The sequence below is a fragment of the Diadema setosum genome, chromosome 2 (genome assembly GCF_964275005.1).
Source record: "Diadema setosum chromosome 2, eeDiaSeto1, whole genome shotgun sequence".
NCBI lineage: Eukaryota > Metazoa > Echinodermata > Echinoidea > Diadematoida > Diadematidae > Diadema > Diadema setosum.
The window spans coordinates 8,411,753-8,432,804 of record NC_092686.1 but is presented as its reverse complement, the minus strand read 5'-3'; the positions used below and the strand labels follow the sequence as shown (position 1 = coordinate 8,432,804).

The window sequence follows — 21,052 nt, the reverse complement described above, 5'->3', positions numbered from 1 at the left end:
CTATGGTCAGATATCGAAATACAGCCATATTGCAGAAATGTGCTGTAAAAGTTTTTTTTTTTTCTAAAATAAATCCAATTTATGGCAATATGGACACAGGTATGAGAAATAGGAAGATCTTGGGAAGTTTGGAGGTCAAAGTCAAATTATGACAGAGTTACCGTGTTTCTAATTAGTAAAGAAACATTCACCAGTTTTTGATCAAATATTCAGTGAACTGCTAACACACTGATGAGCTGTAAGCAAGAATTTATGAATATGATAATTTTACATGTGTGAAAAATGACCCTTTTGAGTCACTTTGGATGCATTTTTTGTTGTTGCTTGTGTTGAGTCAAATGTGTGAATTATGTGCCTGCTATTGATGGAAAGACAAAATGCTTTCTATACACACAACAGCATGATCACTTTTATATGCACTGAATATGTTGCCTGTGATTGTGTGTATCAGGTAACTATGAACTCAACACTTTGCTTCAGGCGAACCTTAAGGGTGAGGAAATGAGCTTGGGGATGTAGCGTGTAACCTCAGAATGAAGTCTTGGGAATGAAGTGCCCAATTTCCTCTCTCAGCTCCACTCAAAATTTGTGATTTTATAATTTTTCCAAATGGATGGAATCATTTTCTTCTTTTTGCGTGTGTGTGGAATACTTTGGATATTCTTTGCCCTGCAGCAGTGCAGAAAGATGCTGTTACTATTGATTTATAGCGATGTTAAAGGTCATTGAGGCAATGGGGGAATTCAAGAAAAGGGAAGAGAAGCTTCCATTTTTTTCCCCCTGTGTTTTCAGGGAGAGCTGTGGGACAGCAGAAATCAGGAATCTTCATGGGAAGTAGTCTGTCTCCCAGGCTCTTAATAATTTTCTGTTCACTCGCTCCTAGACTTATTTCGATGAATGCAAGCTGATGCACGCAAGACGTGTCTCATACAGCCTGTGGCACATCCAGTACATTGGTATGTTTGCCCATGAACAAACTTTAAGATCAGAGTTTGCACTAGTGTTGAACTCTAAAGGACTACAAACACTTCAGTGAACATCATGTACTTTAATAGCCACTCAAGCAGATTTGATTTGGGATGATGGATTACCATGTAGTGATTTTTTTTTTCTATAATTTAATAAAGACATGTTGCTGATATTGTTTAAATGTGATTTTGTGAATTGTGATTCCAGCTTAGCTTCTTTGTGGACAAGCTACTATTAGGATTATATCTTCAAGGTCCAAGGTAAAAGAAAAGCTACCTGTACATGGATATGGTGTCTCCCACCATAGTGTTAATATAAGTGGATTTTTTTTTGGGGGGGGGGGGGTGGGGGTGATTTCTAAAACATAAAAATGTATGAAATGTCTTGAATGTCAACTATAGAGATAATGGATGAGATGTCTGTCACACAGCTGCCAAGTATCTCTGATTGTGCATGAGAATCCCTGAAAACTGATCTCTTCATGTACTGACAGTAGAATATAAAAGTGTCCTTGATTCAGATATCATTTTTGCTTAAATGAGATGCATGTAAATTGTAATACACAGGAATCTCCCTGAGTTCTTTTTTTGAATATCCCTGATCCTGCTCTCTCAGTATTGGCAGCCTTGCTACCGTCAGAGAAAAAAAAATGCTGCCCGGAAGACTTGAGCGCAGGCTATCTCTCAGGGACGGTTCGCTCATGCATCCCGGAGAATTTCTATCTGTTGAAACGAAAGGATCAATCCTTACCGTTTCCTAATCAGGCCGACAAGTGGCTGGGATCGGTGGATTCCGGATATTTGCCCACTCCCATCTGATCGCCAGAAGAAGCTTGGGGAAGAAGAGAGGAGAGAGAGAGAGACGGACAGGGCTATGATGTTGCAGGGAGAATATAGACGGAGGATGTATACTCCGTGAAGGAGGAAAATTGATGGATAAAAAGAAGGCATTCTGCAAAAGCAATATGTTTACTTGAGAGGGTATAGTAGAGTGATATTTAAGCAGAATATAATATAGAAAAGAATAGAATTGAGAGGAAATATTTGAATTAGATTTGAGGCAGAAGAGCAGAGTTGGAGAAAGATTAAAATAAACTTTCTCATTTGGAAAATGATAAGAATCATGATGTAAAAAGTCATGCTGCAGGCACATACGTCTCACAACAATTCTGAGCTGCAAATACGTGTCATTAACAAGAGAGACATGTTCAAAAGGCTCAGTAATGTAGTCAGCCCAATTTCCAGAAAGTATGCACGTACATTCTGCTTTCTTTCATGCATGACTTCACAGAGTAGAGAGCTGGAAGAGTCTGAGGAATTAGCAGTAATATGAATGTGTACATTGGCTTTCGTGACTTCAAAGGAATGTTGAAAGTAAACCAATACACTCGGGCATTTAGGATACTTTCTCAGTGTGAGTGTAGGCTGTTGCTAGGTGTTCTACAAGCACGTAACCAGGTTTGATGTGTTAGCGACAAAGAGAATGTATATACAATATCTGGCACAGATGATGATGGTCGTGTGGCGGGATGTCCTCCCCAGTGATGAAGGGCGGTCAATTACAGCCCATCCACCTCCAGCCAACACAGGCATTCGGCACCCTTTGATATCTGGTGTAGATTTCAAAGCCCCCTACCCCCCCCCCCCCACCTCCCTTATACACACACACAAGCTATACTTCTTGGAACCATCAATAGCAAAGACAGGCCTGTAGTGATGAATTCCAGAGTATGTGTGTAGTGTTACCTCTCTCGTGGTATGTCTTTGAAAATAACAGTAACATTCATATAATGGGGAATAACAGAATTGGCAAGCTTTGTTTTTATCAAGTGATTTTTATTTCATTTGCATTGAGTAGCTTATGAATAATAATGATGATATTGATAAAATAGTCCTCTATATACCTAGGTAAGCTTCCACAGTATTAGAATTGTTTTTGTTTTTTGTTTTTCAGAGGGCCCTGCCAATACTATTTGAGAGATTTATCATGTAATTTCATTGGGAAAATGATCCAGCTTGTACAGGATTTTTTGAAGAGACAATATCATCATCACATAGATTGATGAGTAAATCATATCTAAGAAATTAGATAGTGATAAAAAGCCCTAAATTTGCCTCTGAAGTATTTTTAATTGCATTACTTGTTTTTGTGCTGAGAGTAGTCTCCCGAAAGTTATACATCCATTCACAGGTCTTTGTTGAAATAAGGTCGTCAGAGTAAAGTCATGCTGTACTACAGTGCATATTGCTATAACGTTTGCGGAACAAAGGCATTGTTCAGACATCAGCAGAAGAAAGCAGTCTGAGTAAGAGGCAAATAGATGGATTTGTCTCTGGGAGCATTGTTGCTCTTTTGTCTGCCTTTTGACTGAACAGGGCTTCCCCCTGCCTTAGTGAGAGAACGAGAAGTGCAAAGCATGATGGGATGGATTACGCAACATCACGGAATGTTTAAGGCCTTTGATGAATGAACGCTTTTGTTCGGTGAGTGACTGTGCCTGTGAATGTTTGAGTCCCTCCGGCTATTGTAGGAGTGAGGGAGATAATGTGGTGTGTGTGAGGTTTGCGCATCTCTCGAGTGATGTTGCAATTCTTTGCTGCAATTTTTACGAGATGCAACAATGAACTAGAGTAGATCTGTCGGGCTGGCAAAAAAAGAAGAAGAAGATACGATATGAAAGTAAAAAACAAACAAACAAACAAAAACAAAACTTTGAATGTCTGGATGGGGGATGGTCATCCAGTTTTGGGTTTAAACAATAACCCTATTTTGCATATCATTAAGGAAGATTTTCCTACCCCTAGGAAAAAGATCATATTTCTTGACAGCAGATTTATATGAAACAACAGCTGCAATAGAGTGTAAGTGAAAGTAGATAATCAAAAAAAAAGTGAATTGTGACTGACTATTGGCACATTTCATTATTTAAAAAAGAATACATATGAGCTCCCTCTTGTGTCTGATCCAGTTTTTTAAATTTTTATTTCAGCTAGTCTTTACAATCCAGAATGTATTAGAATTAGGTAAACATATAGAAATTGCTGTGACTTTCCAAACACTCTAGACTTTTTGATATAAATGCACAGAAACTTGTAAGGAAACGAATTCGTTATAAAATGGAACAAGTAGATCTAGGGGATGAATGAAATCTGTTGTGTGCTAGAGGATAATGATATTTCCCAAGAACAGCTGTTGCAGCTGTAACTGGTTGATGACTTTCAATACATTCAGGCTATTGAAAACCATTTATCCCGTGGAGCACATGAATTAATTATAGCTCATCATGAATGTGTCAGGTCATGTTGGGTATGTTCCATATTTTTGGGTTTTATCAAACCTTTGTTTCCCGTCCCAAATGAAAAGTTGATTTGGATCCCACGTGAAATGAATCACCTCTTCTCTCGAGGTAATACTTCAGAACCAAAGAGCACGTCGGAGAAGGATAAATAATGATAAATGAAAAATATCGGGCAATGGGTGACACGTTGCTGGCGGCGTTGCTTTGATGGTTCGGCCACTTACAGCTTCTTGACACAACTCTGACACTCGCGAATTAGTTTTTCGAAATGCTCCGCGATTGGCCTGTGGCCTTTGGACGCGGTGTCTCAAGGAAAGCGTGAAGTGCATGCTCGGGAGATCTGTTGTGTGTGTTTTTTTCCCCCTCATTTAGAATGCCATTTCAGCTGATGATGTTTGATTGATTTGACGTCGGAGAGCGAACATACCTTTGATGAGAGGAAACGCGGTCCCCATAGTACCGTCATTAAAGGCAGCCCCTTTTTGAGTTTTTAATTGCCAATGTCAACCTTATGCATGAGAAATGGTGAGCAGTTTCCCAGGGTCTCGGCTGGGTCAATTAAAATGACATTGTGCCTTTAGAGGCCGACAGTTTTTTATTCAGCCCAGGTATGAACTACACAAAGACTTAAAGCTTTACTTTTCTCTAAAATACTCTGAAAATTCATTGCCAAATGTATTTCCCAAATTGTTTGATTGCTTTTAGAATAAGTGTTAAAACTGTTAAGGGAAATAGATTGCCAATTTGAATATCTGGAGGCTTCAGAGTAGATATGTAAACAGACACAATAGAATGGAATGGAATGGAATAGAATAGAATCAAACGGAAGAGAATGGAATGGAATGGAATGGAATAGAATAGAATAGAATAGAATAGAATAGAATAGAATAGAATAGAATGAAATAGATGAATAGATAACAGAGAGAGAGAGAGAGAGAGGAGAGACAGCTGGACAAACAGGTAGATATATTAACAAATGTTCAATAGATATGGACTTGTATGTTGCAAAGATTGTCAACACTTGTCCAAACTTATTTCTCATTTCACATTTACATATGTTTGTATTGTGCTAAATATGAATATATGTGTAGACGTTTGTAATATAAAAAGTAAGATATACCGATATCTTGACAGATATTTTGATTCATGGGTGGAGAAAGACAGAGAATACCAAGATTCTGATTAAAATCTATCCAAGAATTGTTATATGCTTGTCGCTTGTGTAATATGCAAGATGGGTACGAAGCATCTCACCAGCAACTTGCTTATCTATAATATGCTTGTATGATGTTGATCTTACAGCTGCTTTTTTATATACTATATGCTTAGTTTGACGAACTTTTCCCACCACACACCATGTGAACAAGATGAAGATGAAGCGCAAAAGATGAGATTTTCATCATTCCATACAGTGTTTGTATCTATATTTGTATTTATCAGTGTGTGTATGGATGACAAAAACCATGATAAATGATAATTAATCCTGTAGTACATCATGCTCCCCTTTAAGCAAGCGTCTTGGAATCTTCACGGAGTCACTCTAGGGTGATTGGAGAAGCAAGCTGTCCCCCCCCCCCCCAAAAAAAAAAAAAATGATAGACCAACATGAAGTCATCTTTGTCATTCTCCTTCGTGTGCCCTTTCACTTCTCCTTTGCACTATTGATCACTGGTAGTATGAGACTTGTAGCCACCAGTTTTCTCATTAACTGAAGATGTAATGTGATATGGAATAAAACAAGAAAGAAGTGACGGATTGACCGAGAGAGATGAAAAAGTAGAAGAAAAGTAAAATTAAGCGTAGTCTCTCTCAACTGCCCATGTGCAGTCTCGCACTTCAGCAATATGATTCGGACGAGAGTATTGTGGAGTGCTGGGAGTATGAATAGGCTGTGAGTCATATTCGTGCAATTCATGTTTGTCCGATATCGATTAGAAGAAAGTCGGCTTGTTTTGGAAGGGCAAAAATATCAATAAGGGAAGTGTTTGGTGAATTAATCTGTGTAAAGATCATATTACCTCATCTCATTCTCTTTCTTTTTCTTTTTTTTTTTTGGGGGGGGGGGTCCCCTTGCAGCAGACTGATCTGCTTTTCATGTGACCGGGTTCCAGCTCTTTAGAAAGAAAGAAAACTTGTCTGACTTTTGGCCCAATTAAATCAAAATGGAACCTGCTGTTCATTTGCATTATTTATCATAAGAAATAATTTATCATAAGAAATAATGCAATAGTTGATGCCTAGCCAAAGCTTTGTCTTTGCATAATGCTTATCGTAATGACAGAAGTTTCATCAGATGTTTTTTATTATTTCAATTCTCCCTTTTTGGAACAACAACAATAGAAAGAACATGACATCATAATAAATAAGTCCCCAAAATTAAACACCTGCAGGTTACAAGACACAACAGTAAACATTGTAAAGATGACAGCATTTTACACTTACAAGATGCTGCAGGTACTCTCAGAAAGTGTCCGATCATTATTTGCAAAATTCACCTGTTGAGGTAATCAACTCTGAAGCATCCATTTTATTCCTTTTTTCCCCCACAATGATCATAATGAAAACTGAATCCTTGATTGATGAATGGAACGAGCTTAGCTGAAATTAGGAATGATTACTTTATTCAATGTGAGTGCATCCTCGCTTTCGTCAAACTGTGGTATTTACCGTTCTTGGTCCGTTGCCATCAATCGGAATGAATTTGCGTATTGGGTTGAATGATAGGGAAATGAGTTGAAAACGATGGAGGGAAGGCAAGCCCATCTTGGCTGATTGGAAAAACCTCACTCCGTTAACCTCCCTTTTGCGCTTCTTCTCGGCAGCACATATCTCTTTCCTGATCAGTATGCATGGGATAGCCGAGGCGGTTTTTGGAGGAGCCGTCAGTGGGGTTGGGGGGGGGGGGTGGAGAACGTTGCCTACTTGGGCCCATTTCTTCCCTGTCCCACCATTACCATTAAATATTGAACATCATATCTTGCTCTGAATACATTTAACATACCAGGGTTCAAAAGCAGTGCATTAAGGGGGCTGCAAGGGGCTGTTCGTGATGCAATGATGGCTGTGGTTTGAGGATTATCCAAGGTGCCAAAGCCGTTTCCCCTCTGGTGTGCAAATGCTATAGTAAAGTGGTTCTGTGTATGAAAAATTTTTCTTTTCAAATCTGTGTAAGTAGATGCCTCCATTTGTTTGCAATTTTCAGTTGTGCAAGTCTGATTAAGCTTGTTAAAAAAAAAAACCCATTAGGTTTATATGGGTCACTGCAGATTCACAGTAATAGATGTGATGTGGGTCAGTAAGAGGAATTCTAGCTGTGTCTTCTGGTTCAGATTAAAACATTTTTTTTGACTGCTATATATTCTATTTAGATAATATGAAAAACACATGTGATGGTCATGGAAATTTATGCAAGGTGTGGATGAATTTGGATTAATTCAATTTTTTTTTTTTGGTTATTTCTGTTTTGTTATCGCTAGAAATCAGCGATTAAAGACAAACCTGTTTAGTTTCTTTCGAAACAAAATCAATACCATAACACAACTGCAAGTGCAACTCAGGCTGTGCAATGAAGTAAGGGTATTTCTTTTCATCTCAAAGTCTTTATTACTTCTCCACCCAATCGGAACTCAAATGTTGTCCTCTACCTATGTGTCATTGCAATGGTGGAGATCTTACTGGGATGGTAAAAGAGCAACAGATACTTACAGTAGCTGTTTCTAATTTCTACCCCCCCCCCACCCCGATTTCGCAGCATAGTAAATGAGGTATGTAATGGCTTGCTGGATGTACATTTGTGTGGATAATGTGTGTAGAATCCATGCCAGGAAAAGACCAATTGATCAGCCCAGCTCTCGCTCAGAGTGAGGTTGTTTTTTTCTTCTTTATACTTTTTTTTTTCATGAGCGAATTGAAATGAATTAGGATCGAGACTACTCCTCGCATGGAACCCACTAATTCAGGCAGTGCCAGAGCTATTTTCATTCATTACAAATAATGTTTTCCCAGGAAAAAAAAAGAAGAAAAAAGTCTGCCCTGCTCTTTTCCCTCCGTTTCTGAGTGTTTTCTCAGTGTAGCAAAGTTCGGGAATGGCATTTAATGCCCTGGGCTTAACTACTCGACTTTCAAGGTTAAGAAGGGCATGCTTACAATGCAGGAGAGATAGAAAGATAGAGAAAAAGATATAGATTGATAGATAGACTGATAGATAGATAGATAGATAGATATATAGAGAGAGATGAACTTCCTTTCTACAAGGTATAATCAGGAGTAAGTTACTTTTATAGGTTTTAAATGGTTTATCTCTCTTCATAGTGAGATTCAAAGTGAAAAGGAGCAGAGAATTGTCTGGTTAAATATTCGACATAGGTAATTCTGAAACTGATCTATCAACAGTTAGCTACTGAGCATATCGAGCATTCAGAATATTCTGTGCCAGATGAAGTTCAGCAGACATTACTTTTTATTGCAATCTGCTCCTACTTTATGATAATTTGGGTTGATACTTGCAGACCAAGGCAAGGCAAGTTGTTATTGAATGTTACAGGCTTTAAAAAAATTGTACATCTGAAATGGATTTCTATTTGTGCACCTCCTCCCAGAAGTGTTGTCAGTGATGTGTTTTCTGCCAAATTTAGATGTAAACCTCACGTGTGATGTAATTTTTGTCACTGAAGTGGCGAGAGGTTCGTCTCACCGTGCTGAGAAGAAAATCCTGGAAAATACCTCTAGTACCCATGGGTGATGAACATACGGTGTAAACAGCCCAAGCAAACACTTTCAGCAACACCCCAGATGTTGTCATATCTGCATATCATGTCCCACACATCCACGACAAAATGCATTATGGGAAGGTGTTGTCACATACACGTAATGACATTTCGATAATCCTTATACCACTGGAGTTATGTAGAGGTGCCCATTACAAATTGGTGTTAAGACCATTTTCAGAAATGGTTGAAAACCAATACGGCATTGAAGCCACATATATGTTTGAGGGATAGATAATTCTCTTGATAAAATCAGGGAAGTGGGATCCCACCTCCCTGATATAATGCAGCTGGAAGACATAAAAAGCATTCATAGACAAAAGGGAAAAGAGATTACAGGAACTCTGTAGAATTATAGCTCAATCACCTGTAGACAGGCTGAAGCTGTAGGGTAATGTTAGGCCTGATGCATGTTGTTTTGATATGGAATGCTATTACATTTGAAATGTGGTGAGAATAGGGAGAGCTTCAAGAATTGGGTTACTGATGTTAATGGTGTGTTTATTAGACTGAAGCGAAATACCAAATTGAGCATCCCACATTCAACTACCAATCCGTGGGGTGACTGTTTTTGCTCTTGTTCTTTTCCTGAGGGGCACTCTCATCCCCCCACTTCCATGACTTTTCACACAAAATATGATCTTAAGTGAATGTGAAGTGATGTGAACCTCTGTGACCCTCTGCCTGATGTGGGGGTGGTGGTTGGGGATTGATGCTGGGGACAGCTTTGGAGAGGGCATTGCCAAAATCAGAATTTCTCTGCTTTTGGATGCGTGATATTAGATCCATTCAGCTGGATAAATAAATCAGCCCTCTCGTGGCTCTCCGGCTTGAGGAATGCTCCTTGAGTTTGTGTTTGCGCGAGTCAAATTCAGCCAGACATACACTGCTTCCCCCCCCCCCCCCATGCACTTGGTTGGTTTGATGCTTGTGCATGCAGAAGTTTGCTAGCTGGCATAAGCACCTGCAGTTGTGCATAGTAATCAACGACATGTTGGTGGAACTGATGTGAAGTAGGTTTAAACCATTGACAGAAATTGCGTACATCAACATTTTCTTTATATACAAGACTTGGGTACCTTGTCTCCGCCACTGCCATCATTTTTGTTTTGAGTTGATTTTCTGCATCACTTGTAGTTCAGAAAGACCAGGGCCCCGTTTTATCAAAAGATAAAATCGATTTTAAATTTCCTTACCACACAGTCTGCCATAGACTTACAGTTGAAATCAACTTTATAATTGATTTTAACTCTTCATAAAACAGGGCCCAGAAACTGGAGTTTTCTTAAAGGGACTGTACAGTACTGGTTGAGGTGGGGATTCATGTTTTGAACATTCCTAAGTGAGATAGTGAAAAACGTCTTATGAAATATGAAAGAGCATGTAATTTTAAGAAGGATTCAATGTTTATTTGATGAAAATTGGTTTTCAAATGGCTGAGATATCAAAAAAAGTGCTAATAATAAAAGGCGACATGCCACAACTTTATTAGGATCTCTTTGTTTCACCTTGTTTTTGGATATCTCAGGTATTTCAAAACCGATTTTCATCGAATAAACTTTTGATACCCCTTAAAACTGCATGCTCTTTGACATCTCATAGAGTGGTTTCTGAATATCTCACATAACGTTAAAAGCTAAATCCTCACCTCGACCAGAACTGTACACACCCTTTAATTTCATGTTCTCGTCTAAATCTGATTTTCCTGTAATGGAAGATTTGGAGGAACATTTCTTTTTCAAATTTATGAAGTTCTTCTGATCAATTCAGTGCTTATTTTACGTCGATGTAGGGCAAATTGTCAATCAGTTGCAACATTTCTTCTAGTTTTTTTTGATAAAAGGAATGGACAAAGTGTTTGTTCATAGAAAATTCAAACATTACCATCCCTAAGTGTGCTGAAGGCATGATGAGAAGCCTTATGCAAGTGATGTCGTATTTCCAAGACAGCTCATAAGCTTTCTCTACGGACATTATTGGTGGATGACTCATGGAAAATCATATGGCAATAAATCCCATATTTGTCTGATTGTGCAGCAAAGTTTCTGTGATTTATTGTCTTGCTACTTTGATTTCAAGATAACATTCTCCCCAGGGGGTATTCTCATATGACGTCAAGTAAAATACAATCCCATCTAGTCCTTGTGGTTTTCCTTCCCCTCTTCCTCCTCCTCCTCCTCCTCCTCCTCCTCCTCCTCCTCATCATCATCATCATCATCATCCTCATCCTTCTCATCACCATCAGCATCATCTTACCATCATCATCATCATCATCATCATCATCATCATCATCATCATCATCATCATCATCATCAATAATCATCATCTTCATCCTCCTCTCATTCTCCTGTCATTATTATCACCCTTGCTGTCATCGTCACCATCGCCATCGCCATCATCTTCATCTTCATCTTCATCCTCTTCATCCAGCATCACAAGTGTTCACACGGTCTTCATCACTGCGGCATCATCATCCTTCTCCATCAGAGGGAATCTTTAATATCAATACGCCCTATCTGATGGATTTTGTAGTATGGGTGTTCCATCAGCATGCTGTGCATGTACTCTGCTGTGTGTAAAAGCAGCGCAAGGGGATGTAATTCTCCTGTCATGAATCATACAACGCACACGATTGAGTGAGGCGAGGACAGCCATCATTTCAGCTGTGTTACTGGCCGCAGCTTCTCGGCACCCACTTTATAGCTGCCATAAATCCCATCATTGATATTCCCATATCGCATGTTACTGCATATTGAATCGATTGCAGAATATGCCCTGCGCTTGAAAAATGAAAAAGAAACAAAACAGAACACAACACACCATACCATCATTTGCATATATTCCTTCAATGTGGAATTCATCTGCTGAAAGAACTAGGATGGAAGCAGAATATATGCCTATGCATGCCTTATCGAGTGACATGTTTTATATGCAGTTCACGCCACAGCTCGGTAGCAGCTTTTGCATCACTGGGCATTTATTTTGAATGACTACAGCTAAGTAGGGGGAGGGTGTAGGGCATTTCGCCATAGCTATCTATAGTTGTCTTATCACCCCTCAAGCCTGTGGGCTGTACGGAAAAGATTGAGCGTGGCAAGTGTTGCATAGAGAGTTAAAAGTGGTCGAGGCAGTAGCAGGCAGAGCACAGCATTCACACTGACTTTGCATTTCTATGAACTACTACAGACAAGCCAACAGAGGGATTTTCTGCCGTGTACTCCTTTAAAACTTTCCCTAGCAATGCCTCATCCTATCCCAAGTGCTCTCATAACCTCTTTTTTAGCTAGTGGCTTGTGTTTACAACCCACATTTTTTTTTTTTTTTTATGGGGGGGGGGGGGAGGGAGGGGACGGAGGAGGGAAAAAAAAATAAGAAGAGAAATATCTTTAACCCAAAATGGCAGAGTCGATTCTGATGCGGTTAAGTGTACGAACTTAGCCTCCCCTGGCTTGAAGGAGGTGCCCGAGGGCGCAATACACTCGCTCCATGAATGTTCATGCATATTAGGCACCCTATTGAGAGTGCTCTGCGCCAGCAGCTGGAACCGTACTGTAGCCATTGATAGTACCTCCGCTGCTCTTGTGGCCATCGTGGCACTGTCATCTTTCATTATTCGGTACAGCACGGAATGCACTCCAGGAGCGAACTTAGCCTCGCGCTTACATATATCCATTAAAGTGGCATAGATTTGAGCTTGAATGTAATCAGGAACATCTGACTCAGATGTGTCGTATTATTATCACATTGCCATACCAGTTGCTTGATCATGGCATTAATGTAAAGCTGTCGTCTCCAAGCTTAATTGGCCACACTAAGTCACCATTTTGTTGGCAGTAGACTATGTGTCAGATATGTACTTATATATATAAGCAATGATCTTGTTTACCTTTGCAAGTATTTGATTTGTAGACATTCTTTTTTCTTTCAAAACAAGCCACTGGTTATTGAAAGTTTGATTGAAAATACAAAAAATGACCACTAAAAGATGACAAGCAATAGCTTTTTCTATCATGCTATAGTCTCACCCAATGTGGAAGCCATTTTGTCTCTGTGTTACACAGTGATTAATCTCATGATTCGCAGTGCCTCTCACGGAGTTGTGAAATTCACACCTTCTGGGGCAAATTGGGCCACGTTCTGGCTAGAGAATTGTTACCTCCCCCGACGCAGATCTGTGAACATACCCATCACGTCTGCATCGGGCGAAAGTTCCACCGAATCACTTATTCAGTAGTGGCTGAATCACATTTTGACTGGAGGGGATACATAGGCTGGTGCTATATGGGACTGGCTATTCTATTATTCATGGGGACACGAAGGGCGGTGTGAGTTTCTCATTGGAATAGAATCCATGTGACATTCAAAATGTTATTTGAATGGGTGTGAAATAAAGATTAGATTATCCAGTGTGTACAGTGCATGTCTCAACAAAAATGATCCGTATGTTCTCTAATTGCTTGGATTTATGAACGTTGTGGTTCTGTTTACAATTCCAAAGTCAATTCTTATTATTTTTTGTCTGCTTGTTTTGGTAGTCAAAGAATGGTGTTGTTTCAACATTAAAATTTTTGTATGATTTTTGTTTTCGTATACACACACACACACACACACACACACACATATATATATATATATATATATGTATATGGCATTAATGTGTTTCTAAGAACTGAATATCATTATCAGAACTCTAGTAGTGAAGCTGGGAATAATGCTGAGGACGGTAATGTCCTGCTTCAATCAAATTTCGAAAATGATACATGTAGCTTGAAAATTTCACAGCAATATGAATGGCGGAGTAAAACCAACAGTATTCACCATTTTGCCTTTTTATTAAAACTTTTGTCTTTTTATCAAAGCTTTTGTCTTTTTGTAATTGTTAAAATGAAAAGTTCTCCTTCATTTTAGCCCTAGTATTGTTCACACATCATTGTTCGTTTTGGTTTGCTGAATATGTTAAAGCCATTTAATTGCCAAATTTGCAGCTCATTTTTACATTGGCCCTGTTCATTCAGTGAGATTTATTTATGTTTATTTTGTTCCTGTGTCTCCCTCTCAGATGGTCTGAACCCTGCGACAGCAACCTGCAAATTCCGGATGATCATGGTGACCCACGACATGTTGTTTAGCAGCGTGACGGTCCAGGTTGAGAACATGCAGTCTAACGAGTTCCTGTCCCCAAAGCTGGTCCAGTTCATTGAGGCCCTTGCGGCCATCATCCCGGCCAACCAGGACCTCGTTTACCTCTTCAGCATCAAGGACGAGGACACCGCGATCCTGAACATCACGTTTGCAGCGCAGCGTCCTGACGGCTCCTTCTTCAGCTCCCAGTACCTCCAGGAGAGGGTGTACCTGAAGCGAAGCCAGCTCTCGCAGGCGCTCGGCGCCACCGTGCTGCCGTTCGGCGACAACCTCTGCCTGAACGAGGTGTGCAGCGATTTCTACCACTGCATCGCCCCGCTCACGTTCTGGACGCCGGGCGGGTTCATCGCCACGACGTCGGTGATCTTCCGCTCCATCCACCCAGAGACCATCTACAAGTGCGACTGTCCTCCAGGATTTACCGGAAACTACTGCATGACGGAGATCAACTTCTGCTACTCCAACCCGTGTGCCAATGGCGGAGTTTGCGTCCAGAAAGAGGCCGGATACACTTGCTTGTGCCAGGAGGGGTTCATAGGTAAGGGATATTGTAATATCTATGTCATTCCAGTGGATACAGGAAATCTTAGCTGCTAGAAAATCCAAGCGGCTTGTCCACGTGATAAAGTAGATACTGGTTTCCCCCAATGATATCAAACATGAACATGTTCAGATGACAAGATATGACCATCAGTCTGTTGAATACTGGTCTTCTGGGGTTAACTACTAACTAGGACCTCTTGATGCTGATGTAACTGGTGCTTTGTTCCTCTTAGGCAAATCTACTTGGACTCTCACAGTGGTTTATGAAACAATGGACTGAATTGCCAGTGTTTGTATGATCAGCAGGAATTAGCCAAAGGTACAAAAACAAATGAGTGTCAGCGGGAAGGAATCATTTTGTTGTTGCAGTGAAAGTTAGCATGATGTGCTGTTGTTGACAATCAGTAGAAGATCATTCTACTGTAGTTTCTTGGCCTCGATTTTACTCATTTCCAAGATTTAAAATCATTCCACGTACAACCACCTTGAGACAGTTCCGGAAGCTTGTGATACGAAAGGGTAAGGTCACTGACTGACAGGAATTCAAATGACACCAGTTCGTGGCTCATTTCATCTTTGCATGCTGTTCTTTTCCGTGTTGTGTGAACAAAGTCGCAGATCAGATGTCTTTGACCAAACAGTCTCTTAGATATTTTCAGCAGTTGCTTGGGTTTGTTCCATAGAGGAATATTACTGAAAGAATCTCGGCTTTCTTACCTATGTGCATTGCTGTAGGCTTGACGAAATGCTGATTGGTCATTCAGTTTTAATCAATTTGAGTCACCCTGCTCCAGTGGTCACTTTCTCAACCACTCCCCTCACCCCCCCCCCCCATCCCCCAAGCATCTGTACATTAGGTAAGACAACAATAAATCACCAACAGGTCTGGGGGAAAAACGTGACGCACCCATTCACTTAACAAATCGTGCCTCGTGGCTGGAAAACTGCTCGCACTAGAGCGCATCCAACCCAAACCCTGGGCTCTGTGGAGCCACGTTCACATCAGATATGCGAATGCCCACAACCACTGTGAACAACTCGCCTGCCATGTTAATTTCTCTGGCCCGTGCCTGGCGTAACAATATTTGCCATTGATGCTGGCGAGTGATGCATTCTCCGTATGCTCAAGTTCGGGCTTAATGAGTGCTTAATCATCAGGGGAGTGCAGTGTCAATGGGCTGATCACAGATTAAGTGTCATTACCGATTAAAGTGCAGTACAAGGTGGGGTAGTGATCCATTATATTCTACACCACAATCGCAAGTCTGTGAAGTTTGGGGGAAAAAAAGGAGACCTTTTGAACTTTGTAATGGTTGTATCTGCTGCAACATGAAGAATTCATTATCCCCAATGTGGGTGAAAGAATTTTTGCGTTCTCATGTAGATGAGGACTTCAAACTAGTCCACATCATTGATGTGTCAATATAGATGTATCGAGCAGTTTGCCAGCGAAGATTTGATGTCTGTACAATGCTAGGCCACTGAGTGTATAGTCAGTATGTCAGTACGCTGGTTTGTAAGGATCCATTATGTGAGGAACAGTCCTAATAACCTGTAATAGTGCTTGACACAAAATTCACCGCTGTGAATGGGTGATGTAGTAATTTGTCAAGCCTTTGAGGGCGACGAAACCGTACAAGAGCAAATGGACCGTAAAACTGCAGTTACTGGCTCCGAATCTTGTTTCCTCATGATCTACATAATGCAGTGTTTGCCATATGTTTCCCTGAATTTTGATGGCTCTGGTAAAATACTTTGTCCTGTATAGATGAGAGTTAAGCATGAGGCTGGCATCTTTATATAAAATGCTTGTGTACCTTCTTGACAGCATGGCTAATTGTAGAATTTTTTTTTTTTAACCTCTGTCTAAAAATTCTTGTCATCATCTTTTATTGGTTGACTGAAGAACAGTAAAGGACATGTGATGTCAGTGCCAATAAAGTGGTTTCCAAGATAATGTATGGTTATACATGGAATCTGTAAAAAAAAAAGTAGTCCTGCTAAAGGGTACCAATATATCAGTGGTATGCAAGCCTCTACGTGCACTTAAAAATCAATACTTTCCATGCACTCTCCCACTCTGTCAAGCAGATTTTTAATTCCTGATCTTTATTGCCTCCTTTCACATTCCCACAAAATATTTGTCGTAATCTAGCTCATATTTTCATACTGTAGTGGACTCTTCCATTTATTTCAGCTCTTTGAAAAATTATTGAGTAAATTTTTGGATTAAAAAACAAAGAAGATGCTAAGGAAAGAATGTCTGTATGTGTTTTAGCATTTTGAAATGTGAAGACTCAAATTGAATGTGCCAGAATCAGAGAGCGCTATTCCCCAGGATGGATTATCAGGCAGTCTGAACAGAGCCCGCATCCCACCCTGCGCCCTCGTAAATGGATTTGATCGCTTGCTGCGGCAGTCAAATGCAATAAACAAGTCCCCAGCCCATCGCAAATCACACGAATAAAACGGATTGGAAGTCACGCCATCAGCAAGCGAGGGCATCCTCCTCCTCGAGTAATATTTTCTCCGCCATTCCCAGATCCATCTGATTCTCGTAGTTGGCTGCCAGCTGAATCATGAATGAAATGCAATGAGACCAATGAGAGTGATCGAAAGTGCACTGAAAGTGCCATCCAAAGGTTTAAATATATAAAGAGGACAGTAGGTGGTTGTATCGTGCCAAAAGTTATGAAAGATTCATCAATTCTCTTTACTTTTCTCTTTGCTTTAAATCAATGATTCTCCAGTTTGAATCACCTATGATAAGTGATTTTTGGTCTCATAATGTGTTCAGCAATCTACATTTGTAAAATTTGCATTATTTTGAATTTTCCTCATTCGTTATCCCTTAACCATTAAACCACATGTTTCTAAAAATTTCATAGACATCGTGAAATAAATGCCAGGTTTAGTATGCAAAGAGCTAAGAGCAAAATATCAATGATTTAGATATGTTCAGATATATATTCCATCTTGTCACCCCCAATGATTACTTGGAGTAGTATATTCTAAAAAAGACAGCTAAAAATAGCTAAATGGTGGCACATTTCATAAACTCATGTAAATATTGTTTGTAGCTTTTAATGTATATTAATGTAAACATATGTAATGTGCATATATATATATATATATATATATATATATATATATACACCATGTATTCAGGCAACTAAAGAAGCTGCATATAGTGTGTCCCATTAATAGATTTCCTCAATTGTTCACAGTGAGTAAACAGCTCTGATTATATTTCTGTTTCTGCACTGTATGTTAATCTTGATGGCTTTCAATTCTGAGACATAGTTCAGGCCTTAAGCCAGTGTCTAAAGTTGCACAAAAATGCAAAAGTTTTGAGGAGCTCATGTCAAGATTTCCCTGTGGAAAAGGGATTTGCCGTGATAGCTGAAGGATTAATCAAAAAAAGAAATCCAGAGATGAGGAGGCACATATTCTATGGATATTAGTAACCCAAATCCTGGGAAATATTGACTGAAGTAAGATCTTCATCTCCCCCCCCCCCCTCCCCATCCCCAGATATTGATTGTGGCTGGATCATACAGAATATTGGATTGGGAGGGATACGTATGCATATCACAGGGATTGGGATTATATGCCAATTGGATATTATAGGTCTGGTGTGTGTGCCGACGGTTTCCCAGCGCTGGCCAATCTTCGTATTGATTTTGTGTGAGGCCCAAGTTCAGTTTTTTCGCCTAGAACCTGCGATGAAGTTGACTGCATGGCACAAAAGCCAGTAGAGATGATAACAGCCCTGCATAACCTTTTATGAAAACAAACAAGGTCTTGTTTTTGTTTTTGTTTTTGTTTTAGTTTTATTTCTAAGTAGAGTGTCTGAACAGAATACTTGAAAAGAATATCTGAATGACAAATGAGTATGACATACTATTTCTAAATCACAGTGTTGTGAATTATGCCCTGGCATTAAAGGTTTACTAATGACCTAGAGGTAGATCTATCGTTTATACACTTGAGTTACATTTCCTTTTCCCATATATATCACATGGAAAGCAAAGATTAGAAGAAACCATACAACAATTGTACGCTTACGTGAAAAGAAAGTCCAGTCACTGATACAGATATTGGGGGAACAAGCATGTGAAGCCAGCCATTAGTACTAACTTTAAGATACAAGAGTTTACTTTAAATGGAATATATTCCATTAACAACAACAACCAAGTATGTTACTACATACTATGTCAGAAATTTATACCATTGAGGACCATTTGGTTTTGTCTTAGGCTATAACTGCCCACGAACATTTTGCCAGGTTTACTTGTGGTTTGTTCTTCAAGGGTTTTAACATTCTGAAAGTACTCATCTGAGTCACTTGCTATGGTTTAACACCTTCAAGTCACCAATGGCAAAAGAATCCTGAGCAGCCTCCACACACAACTCTTTGAATACGTAACTCCATCCAGTGGACTGGAGGGAAATTGTCAAAATACACACAGTTTGTATTATTTTTCTTATGGGTCCAGCCAAGGTATTTAAGGGGTGATTGACACAGGGTTTGTGAAAGGGACGTGTCTGGCTTACATGCCAACATACAAATAGTCCGCTGTCGGACCCTTCGAGTGAACCCACACTCCTGAAGACCAGCAGGGAGCCCTCTTTGACCCCGTCTAACCGCGCTGGAGAGCGTCGGACCTCATGCTGTTCCACACGCTGTTCCACACGTAGATTGCACTCCATCCTCGTGTAGTTGGGAATAAGTGACTCATCATCCGTACAGTGTGTACTTGTATGTTAGTTGTAGGAATGCAAGAGTGTGTGAAAGTGAGAAGAGAGGTTTGATGTGTTCTTTAAGGGGTTTGCAAACGCACAGACGTGCTATCTTGCACAAAACTAAGTGATTGCTTTTTCTCAGCAAGTACTTTTATCAGCACCTGATGATATGAGCTAGGTGTGTGTGGACTGTATTGCCCAAACATTCTCAATCATATTAAAATTTGCAAGAAAATATGGATGGACTTTTTTCACCCATGAATGTTTATGTATCCTTCAATGCCTATGGAGCTATGTATTTTACATTGAAAAAAGAGCGTGCAATCGTTATGGCTTTGGATTACTGTGTAATACAATTTTTCACATTAGATGCAAAATCATAGTTTAATATGAAATTCAACATGAAAAACTCAACAGCCTATATTCATGAAGGTAGTTCAAATCAATTCCGTTGCTTTTATTTACAGTAGTCCATTGACAACAACAAATATGAAATTTGCTTACCTTGTATGTGGATAACTCTTCTGTTTTCCCTCATTGTGGAGCATGGAGGCAGTTTGATCTCAAATTTGAAGTGAGCAATTAACCTTTCCTTGATAGCTGTTTCAATATTCCTTATTGCATGTGACAGTCTTGCCCTTGGTGATGATAAGGTTAATCTGTGAGCAAGCTGTACTCTACACAAGTATGAGCTGCCTACTGCAGGGAAAGTAAAGGGGAAAGTAATGCAGGTTATGGCAGAGATGGCTCTATCTCAGTTAATGGTTGAAAATCATGTCATGGTTGCAAAAACATATTTAAAGGGATGGTACAGTTTCTGTTGAGATGGGGCTTTAGGTTTCCAACGTTTTGTGATGATGATTTTGTGATATAAGGAGAAACCTGTTAAATGAAATAATGAAAGTTTATTTGATGACAGTCAGTTTTGAAATGGCTGAGATATAAAAAAAAAAACCAAAGTAAAGCAAAGTAATTCTAATAAGGGGTGGGTCTCACCTTTTATTAGAAACGCTTTGTTTTGGATATCTCAGCCATTTCACAACCAATTTTCATCACATAAACTTTGAATTCCTCGTAGAATTTGTATGCTCTTTAACATTTCATGAAGTGGTTTCTAGGTATCTCACAAAATGTTAAAACCTGAATCTTCACCTCAACCAATACTAGGTCATCCCTGTAAAGGGGAGAGGCCGAGTCTGATTAGAAGGCTAGGCAGTCTTCATTGGTGCTGGGACATGGTTGTGTCATGTTTCGGGGAAGGAACGAGACAGGCCCAGCGTGAGATACGGCAATATTGGAAAGGGGATCCCAGGCAGAAGTGCGGGCCAGAGTTCGGGGCGGCGGGGAGCGAGCAAGTGAGTGAGTGAGTGCTTGTAGGTCTGGGGTGTCATTTAGCCGGGAGAGAGAGATGTCTTGTGCAGTTTTCGAAGCCATCATCCGTGATGTCGGGGCAGTTTGTCCCTCGTGGATTATTGCCTCCGTGCCTGCTGGGAAGGACATTCCATCGGTTTTGGATCAGTCGCATTTTGCCGCCCGAAGTGCAGTTATTGGGGGAGAATCTGAGAGGGATTTTAACATTTCTGTGGCA

At 39.9% G+C, this 21,052-nt stretch overlaps 1 protein-coding gene across 1 annotated transcript in view; it reads left to right on the top strand.

Moving 5' to 3' along the window:
* LOC140246147 (cadherin EGF LAG seven-pass G-type receptor 2-like) overlaps window positions 1–21,052 on the top strand; it is a 164,185-nt gene that overhangs the window by 53,038 nt on the left and 90,095 nt on the right. The window contains exon 3 of the mRNA XM_072325586.1: window positions 14,093–14,713. Within this exon, the coding sequence (XP_072181687.1) occupies window positions 14,093–14,713 (621 nt within the window). The remainder of the gene's footprint in view (window positions 1–14,092; window positions 14,714–21,052) is intronic.